Here is a 26,778-nt window from a genome sequence, read left to right on the forward strand (position 1 = left end):
TATTTGGACTTCAATAATAATAACTTTTGTTGCCTCAACAAATTATCTTGTAAGACATTTTTTGAACGCCACAAATAGTGCGCAGGTTCTCCCGCATTGTGTATGTTCTTAAATGCCTATGCCTATGCCTATGCCATGAAACATTATTATTATCGTAACAATTTGTGTAACAAAACGAAATATATTGCTGGTATGACATCATTTCGGTCCTGGTTTTCCCAACAATGCCTATGATCTGACCATTTAATTCGAAATAATTGGTAAAGGTGCCTACCGGTTCTACTCGGTTCACAAAGTATTTCAGGTTGTTATCATTCGTCAAGTACATGGTTAGTGTTGATAACTGATCCTTGATCGCCTGCCATGTTTTTTGTGATTGTAGAATATTAAATGATAAAGAAATAAATTATCAGCCATCATAGTGGTTCATTTACTACTTTCATATTTCTCTTGATATTTGTGTAAAGAAGTAAATATCCGTTTAGTGAAGGTGAGTAATAGTTTTAAGTTTTATTCATTGCATAATCATTTCCAGCAGGCTTTTTTTCACGCGGTTAACAATCAGCATTCCAAGTAAACAGATTCAGTATCGTGTTTTTAGGCGCCATTCTAAAAAATAGTTCAAAATAAGGTTTCCGTCAACCAGCTGTTGTTTTCATATCAAATACAATCCTTAAAACTCGAATGGTAACCCGTTTTACGTTTTACCTTTTAACGAACGATTTGTAGCATGGATCAGATGATACGCTCACATCGTCTTAGATCGAACCCATATTCACACTAGCGGCTTCCGTCTGAAGTTGATAACGATATTTGACTAGACGATATTCTCTACTTGGGATAAATAAAATCTCTCAATTGAAAAATGCTATATTTCAATAATTATAGTGTTCAAGTAATCTGTGATTTATGAAAGTTTTTTTTATTTGTCTATTAGATATGTTTTGTTAATATTTTTCCTTCAAAAGAGTTGTTTGTTGTTTGGTTATATATCGGGTGGTTCGGAAGTTATGGTGGATTTATGTCTTTCAAAACGTAATATTCCTACAGAGTCACACTTTTTCATGCAGGGGTAATGAAAACTCATTTTTTGAAAAAATTTTCAAATGGAACATCTTGTGAACAGGGCAGAATATTCCACACCATGAGCTTGTTGTAAATGCAAAATATCTCATTGTATCCGTTCTGAAAAAAAAACAAAATGAACTTAAATAATTTTTAAAACGATAAATCCACAGGCGATGTTCAAACAATCCTATGAACAAATTTCTTTTCGAATTTCAGTTAATGCTTATCTTGAAATAGAGTGAAAAACTACTCTGATTCTATTTCTTGATGTTGCTGGTTTCTGACAGTAGACTGATCCCTTCAAATATCTCCAGCCAACATACATCCAAGAGAATATGGTCTGGAGAAATTATAGTCCCACCAGAAATATATGAATTGCAATTTCCCTTGTATCTCTATATTTATCGGGAATTGTCAAATTGAAAAATTTGTCAATTTCAATGAAATCTGTAACGAACTGCAGAAGTTGACAGCAATGAGCAACAACGATAAGTTTTATATTATACGTGACCCCGGAATACAGACACAAGCTATAGAAAAACGGATAATCAAAAAAGGTTCTCCTCTGACAATTTCTAAATTATAACCTAACCTCAAGATTTTTGCAAATTCTTTCGTCCGTGTTGGAACATTTGAATACATGCAATAAACATTTCTTATGGCTTATCTCTTTTCACTTATAACCTGTAACTTTGTATTCTGTCGCGGCCTTCAGAACGCGTTCGATTTTATTAATTCTCACAACTTGGTTGAAAGACATAAACACTGCAAGGGACAAAGCTCCATCAGTAGTATTCAATCTGTTTTATTTTCATATAAACTATTGAATGGCCAGATTGACTGTTCTGCATCACCATCAGGTATAAACCAAATATAAATATTCACTAACTTCTATTTATGTTCTTTTATATCGAATAGTAGAAAACTGTTTTCACTATATCGATTTACTTAAGATTCTATAAGAGTTGTGTAGTTTTGATGAACGCACATCTTCCGGTTCCAATTCTACAAGGAATCTCACAAAATCAGTCTGATTGTTGCAACAATTTTTGTATCGAAATCTGTATGGGTGACAAGAAAACGGTTTTCACTATATCGATCTACCCAAGATTCTATAACAGTTGTGTAATTTTCATGAACGCACATCTACTGGTTCCAATTCTACAAGGAATTTTAAAAAGTGAGTTTGATTTTTGCAACAATTTTTTTATCGAAATCTGTATGGATGACAAGAAAACAGTTTTCACTATATCGATCCCCCCAAGATTCTAAAAGAGTTGTGTAATTTTCATGAACGCACATCTTCCGGTTCCAAATTCTACAAGGAATCTCACAAAATGAGTCTGATTGTTGCAACAATTTTCGTATGGAAATCTGTATGGGTGACAAGAAAACGGTTTTCACTATATCGATTTACCCAAGATTCTATAAGAGTTGTGTAATTTTCATGAACGCATATCTTCCGGTTCCAATTCTACAAGGAATCTCAAAAAATGAGTTTTATTGTTGCAACAATTTTTTTATCGAAATCTGTATGGGTGAAAAGAAAACAGTTTTCACTATATCGATCTACCCAAGATTCTATAAGAGTTGTGTGATTTCCATGAACGCTCATCTTCCGGTTCCAATTCTACAAGGAATCTCACAAAATGAGTCTGATTGTTGCAACAATTTCTTTATCGAAATCTGTTTAGATGACAAGAAAACTGTTATAACCAAGTTAATCTACTCAAGAAATTATGGAAGTTGTGTGATTTTGATCGACGCACATCATCGAATATCATTTCTATATGGGATATTGGAAAGTAAGTCTAATATTTCCAATTTTATTTTTCCCTAAATCTGTATTGTTGGTGAGAAAACGATTATCAATGCGTCAATCTACTCATGGTTCTATAAAAAGTTAAACACCAAATAGTCTTAAAAATTCCACGTTCAACCTATAGTGAATAGTTATTTCCAGGCCACAGATATTAGTACGGGTGCTAATAATTTCGTATCCCAACCACAGATTTTTATTTTCTCTACGTCAGCATGTGTGACCAGAAATCTGTGGATAACTTCACGCCAATATTTTTGGATCGATTTTAAGAAAAAATGTCTTCATGTTTAAAAAAAATATTTTCATGACAACTTCCACCCAAACCTAACACATAGTAAGCTTTTATGCATTAAACTATATTTTTGCTCTTTTTCATAGATTCACGTATTGTTTATTCAATGCCAAGACTGTAATAGTTTCACAACTGTTTTTCAGTATGATTAATATGATGGAAACTTGCTAGAGACTAGAGTCTGAATTAGTTGGATGTAATAGGGATATAATAAAAACTCATAGATAATTTTCCGAACAAGATGTCAGATATTAAATTTGTTCCTATTTTTCGTGTATTCCTGGACCTTTCACAACTGAATTCAAAATCGATACCTCAATTTCTTCGCACAACCTTTAATAAATGATTGAAAATGTTCATGCATCTGGAATAATCGAATTTGTAAAACGCTTTTATTACAACAGCAGGTGTATGTCAATTTCGGAACCTCCTTCTCACATATTTTCATTTTGATTACCGTCAAACGACCCTAAGCCACGTGTACATCATATGACCTTATGTACATTTACCACATAACCTCAATCTTGAATGTCACTACACTGGCATGGTAAGCAGACGTCTGACGTCTGGATCGATGCGCTCCAGTGTTGCCAACTGGATGAACTATAAAGTCGCTACACTGCTTCATATTCCGCTACGCTTGTGTATCTGACGGAATCAGTTCGCGCATGCGCCCTATCCGAAATTAAATACCACAGAACTCACAGTTTGTAGTTTGTATACCGGTCAGATATCACGAAACTGAACTGTCACTAGTATCAGGAATCAGGATCATGCTAGTTTTCAACCGCGCAACTCAGTAGATGGTACCTAATTTTTAAAAGTTAATTTTTTAAAGCTGTCGTCTCGACTGAATATTTCTCAGCTTGAAACAATGATTTTGAAAACTGAAAATAAATATCAATTCGTTCACGTACGTATAGTCACACTGAACTCTTGAACGACAGATCTAATCCATCCTTTCGAATTGGAATCAGACAACCAATATTGAGAAAAAGTTTGTTTGTGAGACTTTTAGTATTTTTTTGAACATGTCTCGTTTTCGTCAATTTCAACTGCGGTAGCTCTTTCGTTCGAGCTACAATCAGATGAACTATCTATCATTCTCACTGTAATTTGTACATATAATTTATAATACTCGAAACAGTCGAGACTTATAGTTCGAGTGCTCTCCACTGCCTCTTCTTCTATTTTTTTCAATATTGGTTATTTGTGGAAAATTCCGCTACTTTATCTCTAAATCCGCTACGCCGCTCCCGTCGAGTAAATTCCGCCACAGTAGCGGAATTCCGCTACGGTTGGCAACTCTGATGCGCCCAGACCGCAATTCAATCTCGGATGGCTCGGTAAACACACGGTTGAATCAAAACGTTCAGTTAGTATTATGAGGATCCAACGTTTCAAATGAATTCATTCTAACGGTGTTTGTGCTGCGTAATCAATTCAGTGTTGAGGTATTCCGTACCCACACTTTGTAAAGAGAGGTTGTTCATATTTACAAGTGCCATCACTTGTTGGCATTTGTAAATACAAAAGCTTTGTACTCAAAGTTGATGATACATGAACACATCTTTTCCCAAGGTCACGCAACTCAAAATTGAGATTATTTTTATTCAAATTTAGACTAAGAGCTAGTTTCTTGTGATGTTCTTTCTTCTGGATTGTCAGATCACGAAGTAGTTCATTCTAAGGTGTATCTCAATCCTACGAATAAATCAAAAGAAACTTGGTGTATCATTAATGAACTTACTGGCAAGAGACACAAAAAAATTGTAGACATTCCGTTTTCTCCTACTGAACTCAATAACTTCTATTGCTCTATTGCGGAGGACTTGACGAACATTATGAAAGCAGCCGGTGACCCCTTAGACTATGTGAATATCGAAGTTACGAACTGCATGAAACAGTATTTTCCATTAAAAATAAAAACTCTACAGGCTCAGGTGAAATCTCTATAAAAGTCCTAGAAAATATTCCGATAAGAATACTCGATATATTAGTAAGTCTAATAAATAATTCATTTAGAGAAGAAATCTTTCCAGTTTTTTTGAAGAAGTCGATTGTGTTAGCACTGCCAAAGGGAGAAGTCATCAATGGTCCATCAAGTCTTCGTCCAATTTCTCTAATCTCTGCAATGGCTAAATTGATAGAAAAATTAGTCAAAACAAGACTCCTTTGTTTTCTGAATGAAAACAAAATAATAAGTGATTGCCAGTTTGGCGTCCAAAAGCAAAAAAACACTTCCGATGCTATATTTTCCTTTCTTTAAAATGTTTATTTCAACATAAATGACAAAGAAACAGTGTCTGCGATCTTCTGTGATATAGCCAAAGAATTTGATTGTGTGAATCATAAAATTCTTTCACGGAAACTCAGTAGATGCGGTATAACTGGAATAAGTCTTAAGTGGTTTGAGTCATACTTAGCAGATCGCACTCAGATGGTCAAAACCACTTCATACTCAAATGAAGGTAAAATTACTTGTGGCGTCCCACAAGGTTCGGTACTGGGCCCACTTTTATTCTTGATTTACATTAATGACCTATCGTCTATACACATCCAAGGAAAATGTACTTTATTTGCTGATAATACTACAATTTTATGGCATGCTCCTAACAACCATACGTTGTATGAAGTTATTGAGAATGACATCACAAAAGCGAAGGACTGGTTTGAATCAAATCTCTTGAGCGTGAATTCATCAAATACAAAAGTAGTGTCCTATCGTTGCCAGACTCCAGCCGTACATCTAAATAATATTCAAATTGACAACGTACCAACTTCTAAATTCCTTGGCTTGTTCATTGACAATAATTTAAAATTCAACAAATATGTAGATACTTTGAAATCGAAGCTCTCCTCTGGATGTTATGCAATACGAGTAACTGCATTTGACCTCGGATCTGCAGAAACTAGAATGGTTTATCATTCCCTTTTTGAATCCCATCTTCGTTATGGTATTTGCTTTTGGGGTGTGTGTTCTACCACATGCATTCAATCAGTATTACTAACACAAAAACGTGCAATACGATGCATATGCAAAGCCAAGCCTAGGGACCCTTGTCGGCCCATTTTTGCCTCTAACAGAATCCTAACTGTGGTCTCCTTATTTATATATGAGACAATCTGCCTTCTCTTCAAAAATAGGGTATTGTTTAACAACTTGGACGCGCCAATGTATCAAACTAGGCAAAGATTCAGCTTTAAATTATCGCTGCCTTCTTCGACTTTAGTTGAAGATTCCATTATTCACAATGGACCCAAAATGTTCAATCACCTTCCTCAAGCTATAAGAACCATAAATGACCTTAGAGCGCTTGAGAAAGAGTTGAAAGACTTGCTTTCTGTGAGACCTTATTATAGCTTAGCAGAATTCTACAATGATAATTTTAATTGAGAAGACTAACTGTAATATCTACGGTATTTTATTGGTTTGATTTTATTCAATTTAGTTCAAATTGATTTATTTAATTTTATTGGCCATGTTCTTATTGAACGTTTGTTATTATTTACATGTCTCTTTTCAGTTCATGTTATCACTTACTTTTAGTGATTTTACTTTTGTGATACTTTTGTGATTTCATGTATAAGTTATTTATATTTCGCACAAGGCTTTGTCAATAAGAATTGATTTCAATTTCAATTTAGAATTAAATACTTCAAAACAGATTGCTGTCAACAATGGTTATCAACCATCCATTATTCACAAATTGATTAGTAAATTTAAACTCAGATCAGATAGAAGATTGGCCTTCAACTCTACCACCTTGGTTAATTCACCTTCTGTGAGATATTTTTCCTCACCTTATTTTGATCAAAATATGTGTACTGTTATTTCCAAATTTATAGAAAATATCATACCTGATACAAAAATTTCTTTTAAATCTCAAAACAACTTAAGTGACTTTTTAGTAAATTCTAAAGACAAAATCAACAAATTACATAGAAGTGGAGTCTACAAGCTTGACTGTTCTGATTGTTCGCATCTTACATTGGTAGAACCTGTAGACCTCTTTTCACTCGTATTAATGAACATTTAAAAAAAAACGACAAATCTGCTTTTGGCCACCACATAAAATGTCACAATCACAACTTTAGTCCCAATAGAAATTCCAAAATATTACATAAAATAGATAATAAAAATTTCCTTGTTGTTTGACTTGTTTGAAGAGTTGGAGATTTCTAAAGAGCTTTCCAACAATGAGCATTGTTTGAACACTCAAGTAAACAGAGATTTCCTTCCCCTTCATAAGAGGATTATGAATTATTAATTAATCACATTTTATTAATATAATTTATTCGAAATTTTTCCTCTACATATTCAATCAAATCCATAATGGATCACTCCACAAGTTGGTACCATTATTTTAACATGACACTTGACACATTCTGTCTCAAGTTGTCCTTCTTCATATGATACTTTGACTGAACCACATGGCCTCAATCCAAAAATGTATTTTCTTGCCTATAAGCCTATTTTGTTTTATATAAGTCAAATATTACAAATTTGCAATTTACTTAATTTGATACTTCCTGTTGCCTGACAAGTAAGTAATCTCAAACAATTTTTCCAAATTTCTCAACCTTAAAAATTTTACAACTTCAATTATCACTAAATTCCCTTTTCATCTAGATCACTTACTTTCAGGTGAGCACTGATGATAACGAAAGTCGAAAGCGCTTTGTAAGAATTTTAAAAATCATACACTTTAATACAAAAACCTCTTCGATTCATTAATAAAGTATATTAGACTTATTAGACTAATATTCAAGCTACTAATATTCAAGCTGATCAAGCTACAACAAGAGTTTCTTAAAGACATTAGCAGCTATGACAATTTCAAGAACAAAACAAAGAAATATCTTTTGCTTTTATACTATGGAAGAATTTTTCGAGCACTGAATGTTTACAAGTGGTCTGTGTTAGCAAATATTTATGTTCAGATATATGTTTATTTTAATATTTACGTTCCTTTTGTGAAGCTATTTGTTGTTATAAGTTTGTAATTGTTATTCCTGACATCTCTATATTTCATATACATATATATATTTTTACTCATTTATGTTAGTATACCTATTCTGTGACCTGCCATTTGTACTGAGTGTATTCAATATGATTAATAAATACTACTACTACTATATTTGAATTGCATTGAATTTTCCCGATAGCTTATTCCGTGAATGCAATTCTTTCTCAAGGGCACACCTTCACACATTTATCAATAGTTAACAGGGTTCTAGGTCACTACAGAACTTTTCTAAAAGTTATTCATAATCAAAGTTTTATCAAAATGAACTTTGAACTATTCGGTCTCCTGAAGGTAATTCCGATATCATTGTGACCTCAAAGAAGTGAAAAAGGGGTCCAGAACGATTTTGGAGGTTGGAGTTTGGTGGTGCTGTGAGTTGAAGAGGAGAATTTTGATGAGAATCATGATAATATAAAGGAGGTATGTGAAAGCATATATTTATTAAAATTTTGAAAAGATTCAATACGTAGTACTGTCGTTCCGTTACTGTTTGTTGTTTCATATCTTAATATAATGTTTGTAGTTAGTCAAGTTAGTAGATTTGTTGTTTCATATCTTAATATAATGTTTGTAGTTAGTCAAGTTAGTAGATTCGCAAATAATCCAGAGGTGGAAAGTGGCCTTCAGAGTACGTACAAATTACAAGAATTTCACCACTTATTTCATACTGATAACTGGCACTATGGTGACTTGGCATTCAAGACGATAATCATGTGTTACAAATTATGGTGTCCCTCTGAGCACTGTACTGGGGCCACTTTTATTCACCATATCTAGTCAAACTATGAATTTTGCCGATAATACTGCCATTTTGTATATTCAAATTGGCAAAATATGAAACAAACCGTTGGAAATTATTTTCAAAAAAAATTCGGAACGGTTCCAATCTAATTAATCAACTACTAATTACAACTTGGTATATATCATTCACATCTTATATTAACGAATCACCAAACCCAGACCCTCCCAATGTAAACTTAAACAAACAAATTTCAACAATATCGGTGAATTATTTTGGTGTCACGATTGCTTGATATAAAAGTGAATTTACACATGGAACAACTTCTCAAAAAGCTGAGAGGTTTTCTTCCGAAATTTATGTGTCTAACAGATTTTATGGATATCAGACAATTAAAAATGATTTATTTTCGCTAACACTGTCACAACTTCTATACGGAATTTTATGGTGAGGGGGTGTTTTTTTGTAATTTCTCGGCATCGATGACTGGTGTCATTTCGCCGCGAATCTCTCAATTTTCTGATCATGTTCATTCAGATATGCCAATAACATCGCAGAATTTCAGTCTTTTTCGGTAGCACAAATGAGGTCGTTGGGAAGAATTATCAACAAGTCATCTGCTAGGTTCAACTGGGCTCTGACATTATTATACTTGAAACAATTGACAAATATAAGCTCAACGGATAAAGGTGTATGACGTATCTTATATAATCTCCACCTTCATCAGATATGATAAGTTTAAAAATATGATAGAACTGACCGATACTTGATAAAAATCCATTAAAACTTGAAACTTTAGAAAACCGCGACACATGTTTTGCTATACGATAGAATGATCGTGACAATTGTGACGTCAACAGTAGAAATCACACAATAATGTCTGTTTTTTGAATAGATGATAAGGTTTATTCAGTTTTCCCTACTCTTTAACGAGCTAAGTCAACTATATATACCATCAGGATATTTCCAGATGAAAACTGTCTTTTCGATCTGTGATGGTTTTGAGTTGAAATTTCCTCAGATGTTTTGCCCGTTTTCGTTGAGCTGATGGGCCATATGTATGCGGGTATCCGAAACATTGATTGGAATATCTTATTGTTCAGGTTCCCTGGCAGCTTTCGCAGCCTTTTATGTCTTTTCATTTCCTTTAATACCATCATGACTTGGTGCCTAGACAAAAATGATTTATTTTTCCTTTTTGGGTGAAAAAGTGAAGAACTTTTTAAATCTGTACTTATAAATGCAAAAGACACTCACTTAACACTTACCCATACATCTCTGTTTCTCCGTATATAGATGCTTTTCAGGTCTTAGATGCGCAGTAAGGAAGGATTTTCCAATATTCCAACTGAGGTTCATAAGATTTTTTTTTCATCAATACCACAATAGACTGAGGGATTGCTTCTTTTGCTGTCGTGATGATACTGTTGATGATATTATCCAGGCGAGTAGAAATATTTTCATCTTCGGATGATGGAATTTGTCCCTATCAGCTTCCCATGTTAGCCAGCAGCGCTTCAGCCGCTACTTACTTGTTTGGACAACTTGAATTGACAGTGGTCGCTTCCAAATAAATCTGGTAATAATTCCCAATTCAAATTATGTGTTAATGATGAAGAATGAAATGTCTTGTTGATGCACACTAATGGGTATATTCGCCAGTGTTGAAGATTACGATATTATGCTTCTCCAAATAACTTTTCAATATCCTTTGCCGTGCATTTCTGGAGTATCTATACAACTCCATAGCGTACTATGGGCATTAAAGTCACTCAAAAATAGTTAGGCAACGTTAGCCAAAATTTCTGGCATTTGAATCATTTTAGTGTTGATGGAATATAAGGACGAACTAGAAGGAAGTGAAAAGCTGCACTGACTCTTGACGGCAAGGTTGTTCTATTGTTCTTTTTATGACGTTTTGACTCATTGTCCATTAGTTCTAGCCATAATTCTTTCGACATTCATAACGCCCTGGTTACTGAGTTTTTCAGCAATCTGACAATTGGCAGTTGAGAAGATCTTCACATGATACCACACCCTTAGAATAATTGAGCGATTTATGAAGTTTCACCTTAATATAAACTTCCTATGTGTTTCATTACTGATAAAACTTTTGACTCAGCATCACTACTGGCTTCAATCAATTGTTCAACGATTTTTTCATACCAGAGACGACACCCACTGCGTTAGTTATACATGTATGCAGAAGAAAGGAGTTTAAATTTGTAAAAATGACATTGTTACGTTTTACTAACAAGAATCTTGGGATTATATCGATAAAATGTCAAAAAATATTATAATTTTCGCATCCAAATTGGGGATCAATGTGTTTTCAAACCATTCCTCAAAAATATTAGCTTCCATGTTCTTATGATAGTCAAAATTGCAAGTTTTTTTCCACATAATTTCAATGAATTTGGAACCCATCCTTCACTTCCTCCGCAACGCACAATGATTAGTCGCCATCCTTGCAGGCATGTTAGGCGTACACATTCTCCTACCAAATTTCGTCCAAATAGAAAATTTGCCATTATTTTTGTCTATATTAAGTTATTTGTTCTAAGTATTTGTTACGCAATTTCACTATTCTTTCGCTTTCCATAACTGCTTGACCTTTGTTCATTATTTTAAATCTAAATCCTAGTTTCTTCATCCAATTCTGAAGAGTTTTGACACAGCAGCTCACTTTATGGCCGGAAGAATTCATTTTTTTCTTATTTCAGTTGTAGGAATCTCATTGCTTTTGTAACAGTCGTATATTGTTTTTTTTAATGATGATAATGATGAGGTTTTGGTAATCCCGTATCACATCGCGTCTTGCGTTCATAAGGTTTATTTTTGACTATTATTTTACGTAGGGATGAGAAAGGAATTTTGGTCAAATCTGATGTTGCTTGTAATAGTTTGTTTCCCTCGAAACCAAACTTGAGATGTAGATTCTTATATATTATTATGTTTATGTTTATACTATTATATATATATATATATATATATATATATATATATATATATATATATATATATATATATATATATATATTACTATTTATACTTGTCCAAGAACGCTACATTTCAAACAGATAACAAAAATTTTAAGTAATTATAACTGCACCAATATCGAATTTGAACACACTCAAATCGCGATCAGTTCCTGAACTGAACATTGACAACACGCCGTGTATAAACATCCTCGCATTCTATTCGTCACCGTAACATGACTTCAAATTTAATTTTATGACTCTTCAGCCAATCATAAAACTCGGTCAGTAAAAATCATCCAATAAGAACCGCCAATTTTTCAATCCACGTGGACTAGTTGGCAGCGGCATCATTTCTTTGTATTGTTTTTTTTTGGCTTTGAGCTCGCCGACAGCTTTAACTATTCACAATACAGGTTACTTCGACTATACCTGGTTCCTAGATACCTAATGAGATCCAGAATATTGAAAAATTAAAAAAATATTTAGTATCTCTTTTTCGCATTGTTAACCATCGCTATTGGAATCACTACTCAAAAAAAGGCTGCGTTGTTATCACACTCGTTATTACTATTAGTACTTGTTCAAGAACGCCACATTTCAAACAGTTAACAAAAATTTTAAGTATTTATAACTGCACCAATATCGAATTTCAACACTCAAATCGCGATCAGTTCCTGAACTGAACATTGACAACACGCCGTGTATAAACATCGTGGCATTCTATTCGTCACCGTAACATGACTTCAAATTTAATTTTATGACTCTTCAGCCAATCATAAAACTCGGTCAGTAAAAATCATCCAATAAGAACCGCCAATTTTTCAATACACGTGGACTAGTTGGCAGCGGCATCATTTCTTTGTATTGTTTTTTTGGCTTTGAGCTCACCGACAGCTTTAACTATTCACAATACAGGTTACTTCGACTATACCTGGTACCTAGATACCTAATGAGATACAGAATATTGAAAAATTAAAAAAATATTTAGTGACTGGATTCTCAAAGATATGAAGTAATATTTTTACCAATATTATAAATTCCAAATGAGTATTTGATAGAAAAAAGTGTGTTCTGATTATGTCGTTACTGAAGTGTGACATTTAACCTAAATGTCACTCTTATAAAAAAAAAAAACACATTTTTACCTGAATTTGTCATTATATCACCTACAAGCAGTTTGAATTGCTTCTGTGATTTTTCTGTTTATTCGTTTTTTTTGTACATGTTATATCGTTTGTAATATTTAGTTATACGAACAAAAATTGGGTGTAAAACATCTTTTCAAAGTACGATTTTGTAACATGCAACATTTTACAAAATATAAATCAGATTTTAGGAACTTCAATTAAATGAATAAAACACTTTAGCCTAATTACCACTAGTTGATTTTATTTATATAGGTACGACCGGTTTCGGTTTAACAACCCCTATAATCTTCAGTGTTGAATTTTAAAGTTGGAACCCTGGTTCGTTTAATTACCTGTCATTCCATCTTACCTAAAAACTCCCGATATAACCATGTTTTCAAATTTCACATTTTATTTTTATACTTGATAATAGGGTTGAACCCGAAACCGGTCGTATAAATAAAATTAACTCGTGGTAATTAGACAGAAGTGTTTTTATTCATTTCATTAAAGTGATCATGAATTACCACAAAATAACAAGTCATCAATCACACATATTAGATTTTAGAAATATACTCAACTTGAAATTCAACATAATTCATGGCATAAAACTGTTATATAACGAATAAAATGATTTTTTTTCAGGAATGTTTTGAATTTATGGATTGTTGTTTGATTTTCCTATACTGACTCAAATTAACTATTTGCGTGGGAAGGTTATAATAACCTCTAGTATAATACAAATGGCGAGTTCATGAAAAGAAAGCAACAGATTTAAAAGGTCAAGTTTTAATCTGTAAGCCTTAAAAATGAACTTAAATAATTATTGATTACATTGATTTATATTGAAAGAATTGATAATTAGTGGTGTATTTAATTATCCTACGTTCAAATATTATTAAAATGTCTTTGGCGGCAACAGTTGGATATTTGGTGATGCGTCGCAACAATGCTCCAGAAAGTAGTAGTTCATCCAGTTCAGATGAAGAATGGTCTACAATTTTACAAAAATGTGATTATGAAAACAGAAAACTTCGACCACGTATTATTGATTACGATAACGTAGTTTATCGTTATTCAGATGATGAATTCAAAAGTCATTTCAGGTAAATGATTTTCTATCGCATAACTATAACATTGTAGATTATGAAAATTTGTCTTATGTAAGTCTGTTGTTTTTTTGTAGACTTTCAAGAAATACTTTTTGATATTTACATGAATTAATACGAGAATATTTAGTTCAGCATGTTCCTGGATGCCCTACGATTGCTTCCTATCATCAATTGATGATAGCTTTTTGGAAAATGGCTACAACAGATTCTTACAGGTCACATTATTTTAGAAATAAACTATTTAGTCTGATGTAGCACAGTTCAGAAGTATATGACTGAACTTTTGATTTTTACTTTTATTGTAGATCCGACTGTGACAAATTCAATGTAGGACGAGCTACTGCAGAAAGGGCTGTACGTCGAGTTTGTCATGCATTATTTAAAAGAGCCTCAAGATTTATACAATGGTCTACGGGAGATGGTGCTATTGAAGTAATACGTGGATTTGAGGGAGCAAGTGGTTTTCCTAAAACAATAGGAGCCATTTATGAGACTCACATTCGTATAAATGCGCCAAAACAGAATCCAGTAGATTACATCAATCGGAAAGGATTCCATTCCATTCAGCTACAGATATTTAACAACTGATATATGTAAGTATATTAATTTTGGTATAATATTAAAGTAAATTTACATTTTTTTATAGCCGGTATGTGACCACAAGGGTCTAATAACCAATTGTTACGCTGGAAATCCAGGATCTGTTCATGATCAAAGAGTTTTTCGTTTGTCAGACGTTGCAAATTACTTGAACAATGACAATGCATTCCCTGAAGACATGGATCCTGAGGACGGGCGATTCTGCTTATGAAATACATCAGCACTTACTTACCCCTTATCGAATTAATGGACATTCAAGTGAAAAACAGAAAAAATACAATTATCGTTAATCAGCTGCTCGAGTTACTGTTGAAAGATGCATCGGATTATTGAAAGGACGAATGAGGAGCTTATTAAATTGTCTACCGATGACAAGAGTGGATTTAATGGCAGAGTATATTGTTGCATGTTGCGTAATTCATAATATCTGTACTAATAACGAGAATAATGGTAACAATTCACGCGAAGTAAGACGTAATGCAGGAATTTTAAAAAGAGATGTTGTAATGATTTCTTTGTAATAATTATGTTGAACAATTGTAAATTATGTTTTCGGTCGTGATAATAATTTCTTAGTGCTTTAAATCATGGAAATCTAATGAACATTTCTGTGAGAGTTGAAAATTTTTCCGGAAAAACAGTATTTTCACGGAATATGAAAACTTCAAAATTTCCAAAAAATTTGTTAATACTATATTGATATCAAGCCAATAACAAACATTGAACATACTATTAAATCATATATGATTGCACACACAAATGTAATATATAACAAGAATTGTACAAAGTCAAAATTTTTTAATATTGAATTTTATTATTTATAAAAACATGAAATACACTTCTTCGTTTAATAAAAGAAGTAAAAAGGTTATAAGCTAATTTATACGTAGAATTTAACAGTTTAAAACTTTATTTTCAAAAGAATTTGAAATTATCAACTTATTTTCAAACGGTACATGAAATTTTTCATTATTTATTAGCTAACTTTTCTAAAACGTTCAAAAATTTTTCATCCATCTCCATTCGCTCTTTATGTCTTTTTCTTTTTTGTTGTTGGTGTTCTTCTTTTTGCTTGAATATTTTTCCTAATAAAGTGACAATTAGTGTCTTATTTGATTCTGAAATTAAATTCCATTTTTACAATATTTTAGTGAAACAAAGCTTTCAGACGGAATTAACTTACTTATTGAGCATCTACTATCAGATCCTCCCATACTATCATTACTTTCTAATTGTTTTTTTGATAGACCTGTGGAAGATTCAACGGCCACTGGACCACAACAAGTTTTTTTGGAAAAAGTTTCGTCCATTACCTAATAAAAATTTATGATACATTACGATAATTTTAAATAAATATTGTCTGTATCATTATAACAATAATTCGCTGCATATTGAAGTTGAGGAGAATATTAAAGAATTTATTCGAACGTCAAAAAACTGCTGATAATAGCCGAAACTGTGAACATATTTTCAAGACGATTGTACCAACATAAAAAAATCGCTAATCGAATATAAATGCATACCCGCTCCTCAAAAACGTTTGTAAGTATGTTCCGCGGGAATCTAGGGTTCCGTGATAACCCTGTAGGTGTTCCGCAAGAAATTAGAAACAAACGCAAAACACCTCTCTCTGGTCACCGTTTTGATGCGGCGTATCACGATTCACGAGGCGCAGCTGAACTAGTCGCCATCCACCAAAGTAAACTCTGTTCATTCAAATGGCATACTTTGTTAAGCCGACACAAACGGATCGCAGCTCAAGACAAAGCTACCGCTGCTTTACTGAAGGGTGGCGTTCGGCGTTGCCACCACCGATAGCTACTTGTGAGTGCGCAGTCACTTTGATTAACAACCTGGCCATAGGACATTCGCCGATGTGAATATTCTCGCGGTGCGAACGGCAAAGGGTCTAGCGACTGAAATGAACGCATAGCAATGTACTTATGAAGCCACGTGCAACGGCGACCGGCGAAATGTATCGAGCGAACCGCGTGGGCGACTTGCAGCGCGGCGGGCGAGCAAAACAAAGGCATGAATCAGTTCCACAGCATAGCTAACAATCAGCACGGACACTCCTTTGGGAGGAAAAAGAACGCGCATATACTTCGCGTCGCTATGTCGGCCATGTTGAAAAGCAGTGGACCTGTCAAGTTTAATTTTGGTATTAAATTGTAGACATGAAATTTAAAAAACAATTTATATAATACTTAAGAATATATAATAGTTAATATAACTTTCAAAAACTTATTATTTTGTTTGAATGAAACCTTCTTTATTAGATGAAGCTCTCTGAACAGCTGTTCTTTGCAAAAACAAATTTGTCTGGGTTACTAGATTACATACAGATTTCCAAGGTTGAATGAATATAGATATTTAAGAATTACACTATACTTTTCTGTACAGTACATACATACATGATGTGTAATCTTATAAATGTTATCTGACCAATTCAAGGTACATGTGTAAATAATAATAATAATATACAAAGCCATTAAGAGTAGTTGTTTTAGAAGAAACCCCTCTTCTTTTTTTTGAACAAATTACTTATCTGTGAAAGATACTATAGATACACATAGATACATGCATGCATGTATGTATGTATGTTTGTGTGTAGGTACCACTAATACATTTTTATTTGAGAGTTTCAGTTACTAACGTTTGTGAGTCGCTTGTTGAGTATGGTTTCTTTCAATCTGATTAATCAATTTTTATTCAAGCGAGTTCATACATAATTTCAAACTAAATTTGATCATATTTGGAATTTAGACGACTCCAAATACATGTTCAAGAACAAATTCAAACAATATTTGATAGAGAAAACATTTTATTACGTTTCTGATTTTTATGATTGACTTTTTTTTTCAATTTCTACCCTGTTCCACACTGTGGAGTATTATGGAACAAAGCTGTTATTATTGATAGAAGTGGTGCAGAATTTTGTAACAATTGGATGGTGATATTCAACAAATGAGATATGCTGACAAAAATAAGATAATCCCTAGTTGGGGATCATACCAGACTATAATCGCCAAATAATGAAACCTTTTAATTAGAGCTCAATTTCCCATACACCATACTTGTACTCGATGCACGTTTCAGTAACCAAATTAGCATCTTATTAATTGATGTTTAATATCAATTTAACTTCTGAAGATGCTAACTTGGATAGTGAAAACGTGCAACAAGTACAAAAATGTTTGGAGTTTAGGGCTCCATTCGAATGTTTCTTCTTTAACACCAAAGGTTTCACTCACATATACGGCTCTTAATGTATGGATAGAGGAAAATTTCTGCGTGGGTTGCAACAAACCAAACGAGATGATGTTTTCCGTAAAGTGATTCTCACATTTTGTGCCAGTCAAATCTAATTCTGAAAACCCTTAGCTATCACTCCTTATATTATTTGAAAGAATTACAAATAGTATCGTATCGATATATCATTCATTATGATGAATAAAATAGCAACAATCAAATGACGAACCTTATTTTATTAGATGAAGTCATTTGAAAACAAGTTCAATTTCATGAATTATGACAAGATAAAATTTCCAGTACGCCTCTGTTATAGACACCATGTCGCATGTCTGGCCCTGGGTCACAGAACACCTGTAGTTAGGGTGTTCTGTGCCTGAGTAATCTGCTTTTCAATATGGCGTGAGATCAAAGGCGGCATTATGGAGTGTCCGTGCGGATTGTTACAGCTCTTTCACACGATCCGGTTCGCGCCGTGCGGCTCGCGCCTTATGCGGCGTTTAGCTATGGCAGTAGATGAATCTTTCCACACTACATGCGGCGCGCGCCGCACGGCGTAGTAGCCTCGCGGCGCGCAAATTGCCGCCGGACTCCCCTACGCCGGACATGCGGCGTTCACGCCGGATTAGTCTGCGAAGGGCTATTGTTTCTTATTGAGGTTTTTACACGGTCCGGCGCGCGCCGCACGACTTTAACGTCTAGTCTTGGATCTGCTATTGGAGAGTGAAGACCTACTATGGTATTGTGTTTGATCAATGTTTTGTTGCTGAAGTGATTGAGGATTATAAAAAAAGTTTTTATATCCTGAAACGAAAGAGAAGTAGAAGTTAGAACATATATTTAAGGAGTTAAAATGCGTAAAACACAAAAGGTCATTGAGACTGATATTGATGATACTGACATGGAAAAATTAATCATGTTTGTGGAAGAAAGACCATTGCTGTGGGACAAGTCGCTAGAGGAATATAAAGATAGAAACAAGAATAGGGAAGCTTGGAGAGAAATTTGTCAGGAGCTATTTGAAGGATTTGAAGAAAAATCTGCTTCGGAAAAGAAACAGTTGGGTAAGTACCATTTGAAAGATTATATAGTAAAACACGTAGCATATGATGAATATGTTTATTGAAAATAACAGGTTTTTTTTTAAATTTTGATAGTACTGGGTAAATAAAAAAGATTAGAACTAGCAACAAAAAATACCTGAAAATATTTTATAATTGTAAACAGTTCACATTTTTGACCACAGATGTTAATTAGATGTTTTTTAACTGCCATGATACTGATCCAACGTTTGCCATGAAATACTTAGCCAAAACATTCCTAACCTGGATAGACTCGTTCCCACCCCGCAATGACTGGTTAGTTCCTTGATTGGTACGTACTGGCAAATCTTCCCATCCAACAACAGTAGATGCATCTTCTAACCTATTTCCATCCCTTACTCTAATGAAGTTGTGTAGAATTACACAGGCTTTGGTTATCTTTACAGCTAATTTGATGTTCACATTCATATGTCGATGAAAGATCCTCCATTTATTGCTCATGATGCCAAAGGTGCATTCAATCAATCTTCTACCTCTACTTAACCTATAGTTGGAAACTCTTTTTTCAACAGTTGTGGCCTCCAAAAGGACGCATAAGCTTAGTTCTTAAGGGAAACGCTTCATCTCCTAGGAAGAAATAAGGCATATTAGGTGATTCACTCCCTGGAAGAGGTTCTGGTTTAGGAAATTCTATTGTTTGATCCTGAATGTTTTTCCATAGACTTGATTTCTGGAAAACTGAGGGATCTGCTTCTGATCCGTGAGCCCCAATATTAACAAAGGTAAAACGATAATTTGCATCGCACACGGCCATTAGCACAATAGAAAAATAACCTTTGTAGTTGAAATACAAAGAACCACTATGCTTCGGCTTGACCACTCTGATATGTTTTCCATCCACAGCTCCTACACAATGGGGAAATTGTGTTTTATTCAAAAATGTTTCTGATATTTCCTTCAGATTCTTTGCCGTCAGCTCAGGAAAACACTCAGATCGGAAGACATCCCATATATTGCTGCATACGTTTTCTACAATTTCACTTATTGTAGAAATTCCAAGTTTGTAGTAGAAGTGCAGGTCAGTAAACGTGTTGCCAGAAGCCAGATACCTGAAACAAACAAAAATAGATTTTATATCTGCCTTTATTAGAGTTTCGGAACCGGTCCCTTCCTCAGCCGCATTTCGTCTTTTGTTTCTTTCCACGCCATAGGTCAAATCAAAAGAAAAGTTAGAACGCTAGAACAAGTTCAACCTTTCAACAATTATTGTTACTGGTCAAAAAGCCACTTTTTCTACCATGGTTTACCGATACTTGTCCGTTCGACGGAAAAATATATTTATAAAAAATAATAATGGACAAATTAATTTATTTAACGCCACACGTTTTATATAAATATTCATATAACTAATGCGGGTTTTAATTTCAGGGGACACCTTGCTTAAGAAATGGCGAAATGTAAGGGACATGTGGATGAAGCATATTCGACAAGATAAGGATTCAAAAAAATCAGGAGCTGGAGCTAGTAAAATAAAAAAATACGTATATCACGACCAACTTCAATTTTTGAAGAAAATAGCACACCAACATGATACAGAGTCATCCATCAACGTACCCGAAGGCAATAATACTGCATCACCAACGGAAGAAATAATAGACGATCCTGGAACTCGTATTCCAGCGCAACCGACCAAATCACAGGTAACAAGAAAAAGGAAGAGAAACGAGGACGAGTTCGAACTGAAGATGATGAAAATTTTAGAAAACCCGCATGACGAAGAAGAAACTTACTTTGGCTTCTTCAGAAGTATGATTCCAACATTAAAAACGTTTACTAATGACCAGTTTGTCGAATTTCAACTCGGGGTTCTCGGGGTTTTAAAAAACGTCAAGGCCCAAGGACAGGGTCAAGGAACCATCCAAGCCCCTACTTCTCAATAACAGCAAGTCCACTATCCATATCCAGGGCGTCAGCCTCCAAATATGTATTATTCTCAACAACAGCCGCAATTTCCTCCGCAATTTCCAAACCAGACCTACACCAACCCATACATTCGTCCGATTCACCCTCATACCTCAACCAGCAGTGAACCAACAAACCAGTCAAGAAGCAAGCAACCTGCAACCAACGCAACCATCACGCACACCAACCCCGCATCGTGCTACACCTACACCATCAAGTGTGTTGTCCTTAGATTTTGAGGGAGATTCACATGATTGGAATATTTTAACAAAGTAAAAAATATCAATTTCGTATGTAGCAGTATTACATTTATGTATATGTCTTTACATTTATAAACTTACCTTATTGTAACGGCAAGCATTTCCATAGGTTGGATGGAGTTCCTCATGTCTGTATCTTGTTTTTGTAGCTTGTCTTTCAGTTTGTCACAAAGTTCATCAAATGATTTGATTGACATGCGAAAGTACGAAAAGAATCTTTCCTCACTGTTCCGCAATGAATTGAATAAAACTTTGAAGGACCCAGAAGTATGTCGATTTTGAAGCAATGGGTGAATCCAAAACCGCCTATTTCTCTTTCTTATTCGCCTTCTCCATAGCAAGTACATGGCTAGCACTTTCTTCTTCCGCAATGGTAACATTTCAATAGTTGAGCCTCTACTGAACAGTCATAATACGGAAGCGCCGCGCGGTGTGCGCTGGACGAAACCGACCTCTTGTGTAAACATCACATTTTTCATGCGTGCACCGCGTGGCGGGCGTCGCGCGACGCGCGCCGGATCGTGTGAAAGAGCTATTAGGTAACAGATTAAACTCCATCACGGCGCGAGCCACGGAGTCGAGAGGCATTCGCGGTGAATAGTGCATTGATCAAACGTTGTTTGTTTGAAGGTGGTTGACAATGTTTCGTGGTGTATTTCATCAGTTCGGACTTCCATTGTCTAATATGATATAAATTGATTTGAAATCCCTGAAAAAAAAATTATAAAGATTAACCAAAAATAACAATTTTATTAAACAAAAAAACTGAAATTAGGTACAAAGAAATAACATACAAGCCAACAACCAAAACAATAAAAAATTGAAATATTAATAAAAGCTGAAAATTAAAAAATATTATAAACAAAAAATGAAAAATGAAAATTAAAAATTAAAAGATTCCAACCCAAGGTACGTCACGACGTTTCGATTGTTAGTATTGTTAGTTAGTATCAGTTACCACCCGATTTAATAAAATTGTTATTTTCGGTTAATCTTTTTAATTTTTTCTCAGGGATTTCAAATAAATTTATATTATATCAGACAATGGAAGTCCGAACTGATGAGTTTACTTGTTTTCGCCGCGATAAATGAATACCGAGACTTAACGAATTAAAGACCTACATATAAGTAACATCCAAAAGAGTGATTATTATAATTCATAATGAATAAAAAAAAACAAAAAAGACTTATTAAAAAGTTAGAAATTCATTATTCATTCTACCGTCAATTACAAGTAAGAAGTTGTTTTTTTTTTAGTTGTACGAAAAATTACTCTCATATAATTTAGATTTTTGCAATAAATAACATGATTATCTGAAAGTGTCTTTATTTCATGAAATATCAATATACAGGGTAACATTTAATTACCTAATAATATTTTGGGCAAAGATAGTTCCAAATAAATGTTTTTATAAAAAAATCCGTTTGCGACCATTATTTCCTTGGGAAAAGTTGTTCATACTGATGTATACTAGAGGTAATTCTCCGAAATATGATCAGCTAATTAAATATTACCTTTATACATAAGTATATAGATAAATACGTAATGTAGATTAATATAGATGGATATGTATCTATAGATAGGTGAGTGCATTCCTGTCAAAAACAATTTTTCAGCGGTACGTAAAATTCTGTTTGCATTAACTTTTTCCTCTAATACGAATGTTTCAATACTCATTCTGGTATACTCAAAAAAATTTTCTGGATATAATCTGTATTTCTCGTACTTCTTGTTGAATTCTCCATCTATACCCCGATTCTTATTCAAATTATGTACTTCCACAATCTCTTCCAAATATTAGGTCTTGAACCAAAAAACTATTACTTTCTCAGCAATATCGAGATAGTTTTGATAAAGACATTTCGCTGTCGGACTACTGGTCGCGACGGCGAACGTGACTGTCCGTGGCCTGCAAACGGTGCCGCGCGAAGTCGAGATTTTTTATACTGCATTTTTTGTATATCTATTTCTATTTTGGCTTTTCATTTATGAAAGGCGTCGGCTCGAGTATTTTTGAGAATGTTCGAGAACGAGATCATAAAAGCGACGATCGCAGCGATCGCGCCTCGACACTCAGTCAGTCGACGACACAAACCACTTAGTAAGTGGTTCGTGGTAGAGATGGCACTGAACAGTTAAATTTGAAGAACTTGTTCGAACTGTTCCAGTTCTTATCGAAAATCTGTTCTTTTTAACTGTTCATGTTCACCTATTCTTGAATGACGTCTCATCTTGCGTCATGGTCACTTTTTAGCGTTCGGTTCCGAGTGATTCCGAATTTCCGTACTTTCCCTCCATTCGTTTTGTTGTTCTAGAATTTTATTTCAGTAACAGGCTGGATTTTAGTGTAAAATAAATGAAAGATCAAGCCCTATTTGAATGTTTTTCAATCACAGAGAAACAACTGCAACTAGCAACATGTGAAATTTGCAAGCAGGTTATTTCCTTCAAATCTTTCGTGACAAATTTAAAGCGTCATATGCTTAAAAATACCCCACGGTAAAAATTCTACCCACTGAAGGAACAGTGAAAACCCACGTTGAGGAGAAATCACAGGGACCCACAATTTTGCAACAGGTAGGTATTTAATTATTTCGTTTTGCATTTTTTCTGTTCAAAATTTCATGGAAAACAATTTTGACTTGTCAGTGCTCAGTGCAGCCGAGAGCACAGGCCACAGAGCGGTCCCGTCATTAAGTTCCAGCACCAACCTGCGCAAACGTATTTGGAATAGCCACTCACCATCTGATCAAGTTCAGTTCATTGAAAATAACAGGTTCACCGAACAGTTGCCTGATACTTGTTCCGAAAAACCAGTTTGGTTCTTTTGGACCCATCTCTAGGTTGTGGTCGACGATTACCATTCGGAGCGATAAGTACCTACCTGCTAGAAACGAAGTTTACATTGTTCTACTGCTGTATTCTTATTGTATCAGATTTGTATATTTCTAATTTGGACTAACTCTCCTACGCAGTGACTATCGTGCATTATTTTCGACCCCTCCATCCTGACATGTAACAATGCAAAAAAAGGAAAGGGGCGTTGGCTTGAAGGCGTTAAATGTGATGCAATAATATTTTTTATCAAAGCCGAATGTTCAAAAACAGTACGCGCGAAATATAAAGCAGTTACCGATCCAAACGATGATGTAACGACAAGTTCCATGGTTTCAAAGGCGAAAAAAAAAGAAGTATGATGAATCATATTTCAGTTTCGGATTTTTTGATTCTAACGGCTCGCCTTTCTGCATGCTGCGTAGTAAACTGTTTTCTAATAGTTCCATGACACCTGCCAAGTTGCGCCGACATTTAGAAACTGTACACCCCGAGTATGAAGACAAAAAAAACTACAAGGCATGTAACCCCTTACTATCAATGAAAAGACTACGGAGGCATCACATTTAGTTAGCTATCGCATTGCACAAAGAAGTGAAGCGCACACTATCTCTGAGAATTAAATAAAACCATGTGTGTTACAAACAACAAAATGTAACCTCCATGAAAAATCTGCAAAGCATCTACTGCACCGCTATAAAACGATACTGTTTCACGAAGAATTCATGATCTGTCAAGCTACGTCAAACAAGAACTAGTTACACGTCTACAAAAAGCACGATTCGTCTTGCAAATGGATTAGATCAGTCGACTGATATCGCTAGTCTGGCTATCTTGCTGGTTATCGTGAGATATCCATATGAAAGTTCTTTTAAAGAAGACATATTTTTTGAAGTAAATAATCTCAGTTGGAATAATTTCAGTTGAATTTACATTTGTACAGATGGAGCCAAGACAATGACGGGTAAAACAGCAGGAATAAAAAATAAAGTGCCTAATTTTAGTTTCAGCCATTGAATCCTGCATAAACAAGCACTTGCGATGGTTTTATCAAATTTTATCAAATCACGACCACTTCAATCCCGATTGTTCTCATTATTGTGTGAAGATTATGGCAGCAAATATAAAACACTGGTGCTCCAAACAGAAGTACGATGGCTGTCTCGGCGTAAAACTTAAACAAGGCTATTTGAATTTAGAACCGAGTTACGAATGTTTCTTTCAGATACTTCTTTCAATTTGAAAGACCGTTTGTATGATGAAACTTGATTGTTTCGACTGCCGTTTATGGCGGATATCTTTGAAAATTGAACGAATTGCATTCATCATTGCAAGGTAAACAGACAACAGTATTCCAGGGCTGTAACTGCCTCCAAAAGAAAATTAAATTTTGATACAATGAAACTATTGTTTCATTGTAGGGTTCCGTCAAGTATTTCGCTTTTCAAAATGGTTCCGTCACAAAACAGTTTGAAAACCGCTCCCATACGCAATCTAAAGCGGGGACTATGATAGCAGGTGCGTACGCACATTCACTGAAAATCAGGTTGTTAATTGTTACTTTATTTCTATTCATTCATTAAAAACGGTGATTAAGTGAAGTTCCTTTATGAACGTTCAATTCTTAGTTTAAGTCTCAGTGGATTAAGATGTGTTATCTGTTATGTGTTTGCTCATTCAACATAGTAACTTCAATAAGAATGTGTTCAATACGAGTTCCGATTCTTTGAATTCATTTGATTTTGTAGTGTCGCAGTATTAACAAAGTTAGATTATTTCTTGCAAGTAACATTGCTACAGCAAAGTACCCTGGATGTTATTCATTACACAAGTTAGTGTTCGCGTTTTCCTCTAGGGAGTCAGTGGTGGATCCGAATAACTGATTGAAAGGTAAAAAACAGTTTAATGAATACAGTATTATTCGTTTAGAAGGAAATGAATATAAAATTTCAAAAAATAGTTCTTATCTATTATATATATCTTTATTGATTTTCATGGAATTATTTTCCAGCAGCTTGACTGCATTAACCTTTCTCGATTATATATATATATATATATATATATATATATATATATATATATATATATATATATATATATATATAGCTATATATATATATAGCTATATATATATATATATATATATATATATATATATATATATATATATATATATATATATATATATATAGCTATATATATATATATATATATATATATATATATATATATATATATATATATATATATATATAAATTGGTACAGGTGAAAAACATCTTACCCCTTGCCTCTCATGTAGACCTTCGACTTTGTAGGTATGTGTGGCAGATACCCGACGGGAAAACTACAACTAACCCAGCTAATGCCGCGCAGAAAGCTGAAGTAAAACCATCAGGCACATGTGCAAGATTCGTCGCAAGTTACTTACCACTATGAAGAGCGGAAATTAATTCCATTTGGTCGGTACGACCAACCGATAGACCGGTTTCGGGGTACTTGCCTCATCATCTGTACCGGGCAGGTCACTTGAGACGAAGTGAACCGTTAGTTATAAACTTCATCCGCAGTTGATTCAGTGCGATGTCCACTGCGCCACCTACAGGCAAAGCCAGGAAATAACTCCACAAACACATACTCCGCGGTTGGGATCAGA

At 34.3% G+C, this 26,778-nt stretch overlaps 2 protein-coding genes across 4 annotated transcripts in view; both read left to right on the top strand.

Moving 5' to 3' along the window:
* The first annotated feature begins 294 nt into the window (after positions 1 to 294).
* Positions 295 to 26,778, top strand: part of LOC111510141 (cationic amino acid transporter 2) — a 62,086-nt gene continuing 35,602 nt past the window's right edge. For 2 of the 3 annotated variants that reach the window (XM_074170452.1, XM_074170454.1), the window contains exon 1: positions 295 to 490. The gene's annotated coding sequence lies outside the window, so the exon portion shown is untranslated. Of the gene's footprint in view, positions 491 to 25,697; positions 26,015 to 26,778 lie in introns of those variants that run through there. The other variant, XM_074170453.1, reaches the window with a different exon arrangement.
* LOC141480608 (putative nuclease HARBI1) lies at positions 14,454 to 17,891 on the top strand (the record flags this gene model as incomplete). Its single annotated transcript, XM_074170799.1, is given in 3 exon segments — positions 14,454 to 14,756; positions 14,818 to 14,955; positions 14,957 to 17,891. Coding segments are annotated over 3 exon segments (777 nt in total), but the record flags the coding sequence as incomplete, so codon positions are not given.

This window comes from Leptinotarsa decemlineata, unplaced genomic scaffold (genome assembly GCF_025532065.1).
Source record: "Leptinotarsa decemlineata unplaced genomic scaffold, Ldec_3_MD MMD2_P_RNA_scaffold_9, whole genome shotgun sequence".
NCBI lineage: Eukaryota > Metazoa > Arthropoda > Insecta > Coleoptera > Chrysomelidae > Leptinotarsa > Leptinotarsa decemlineata.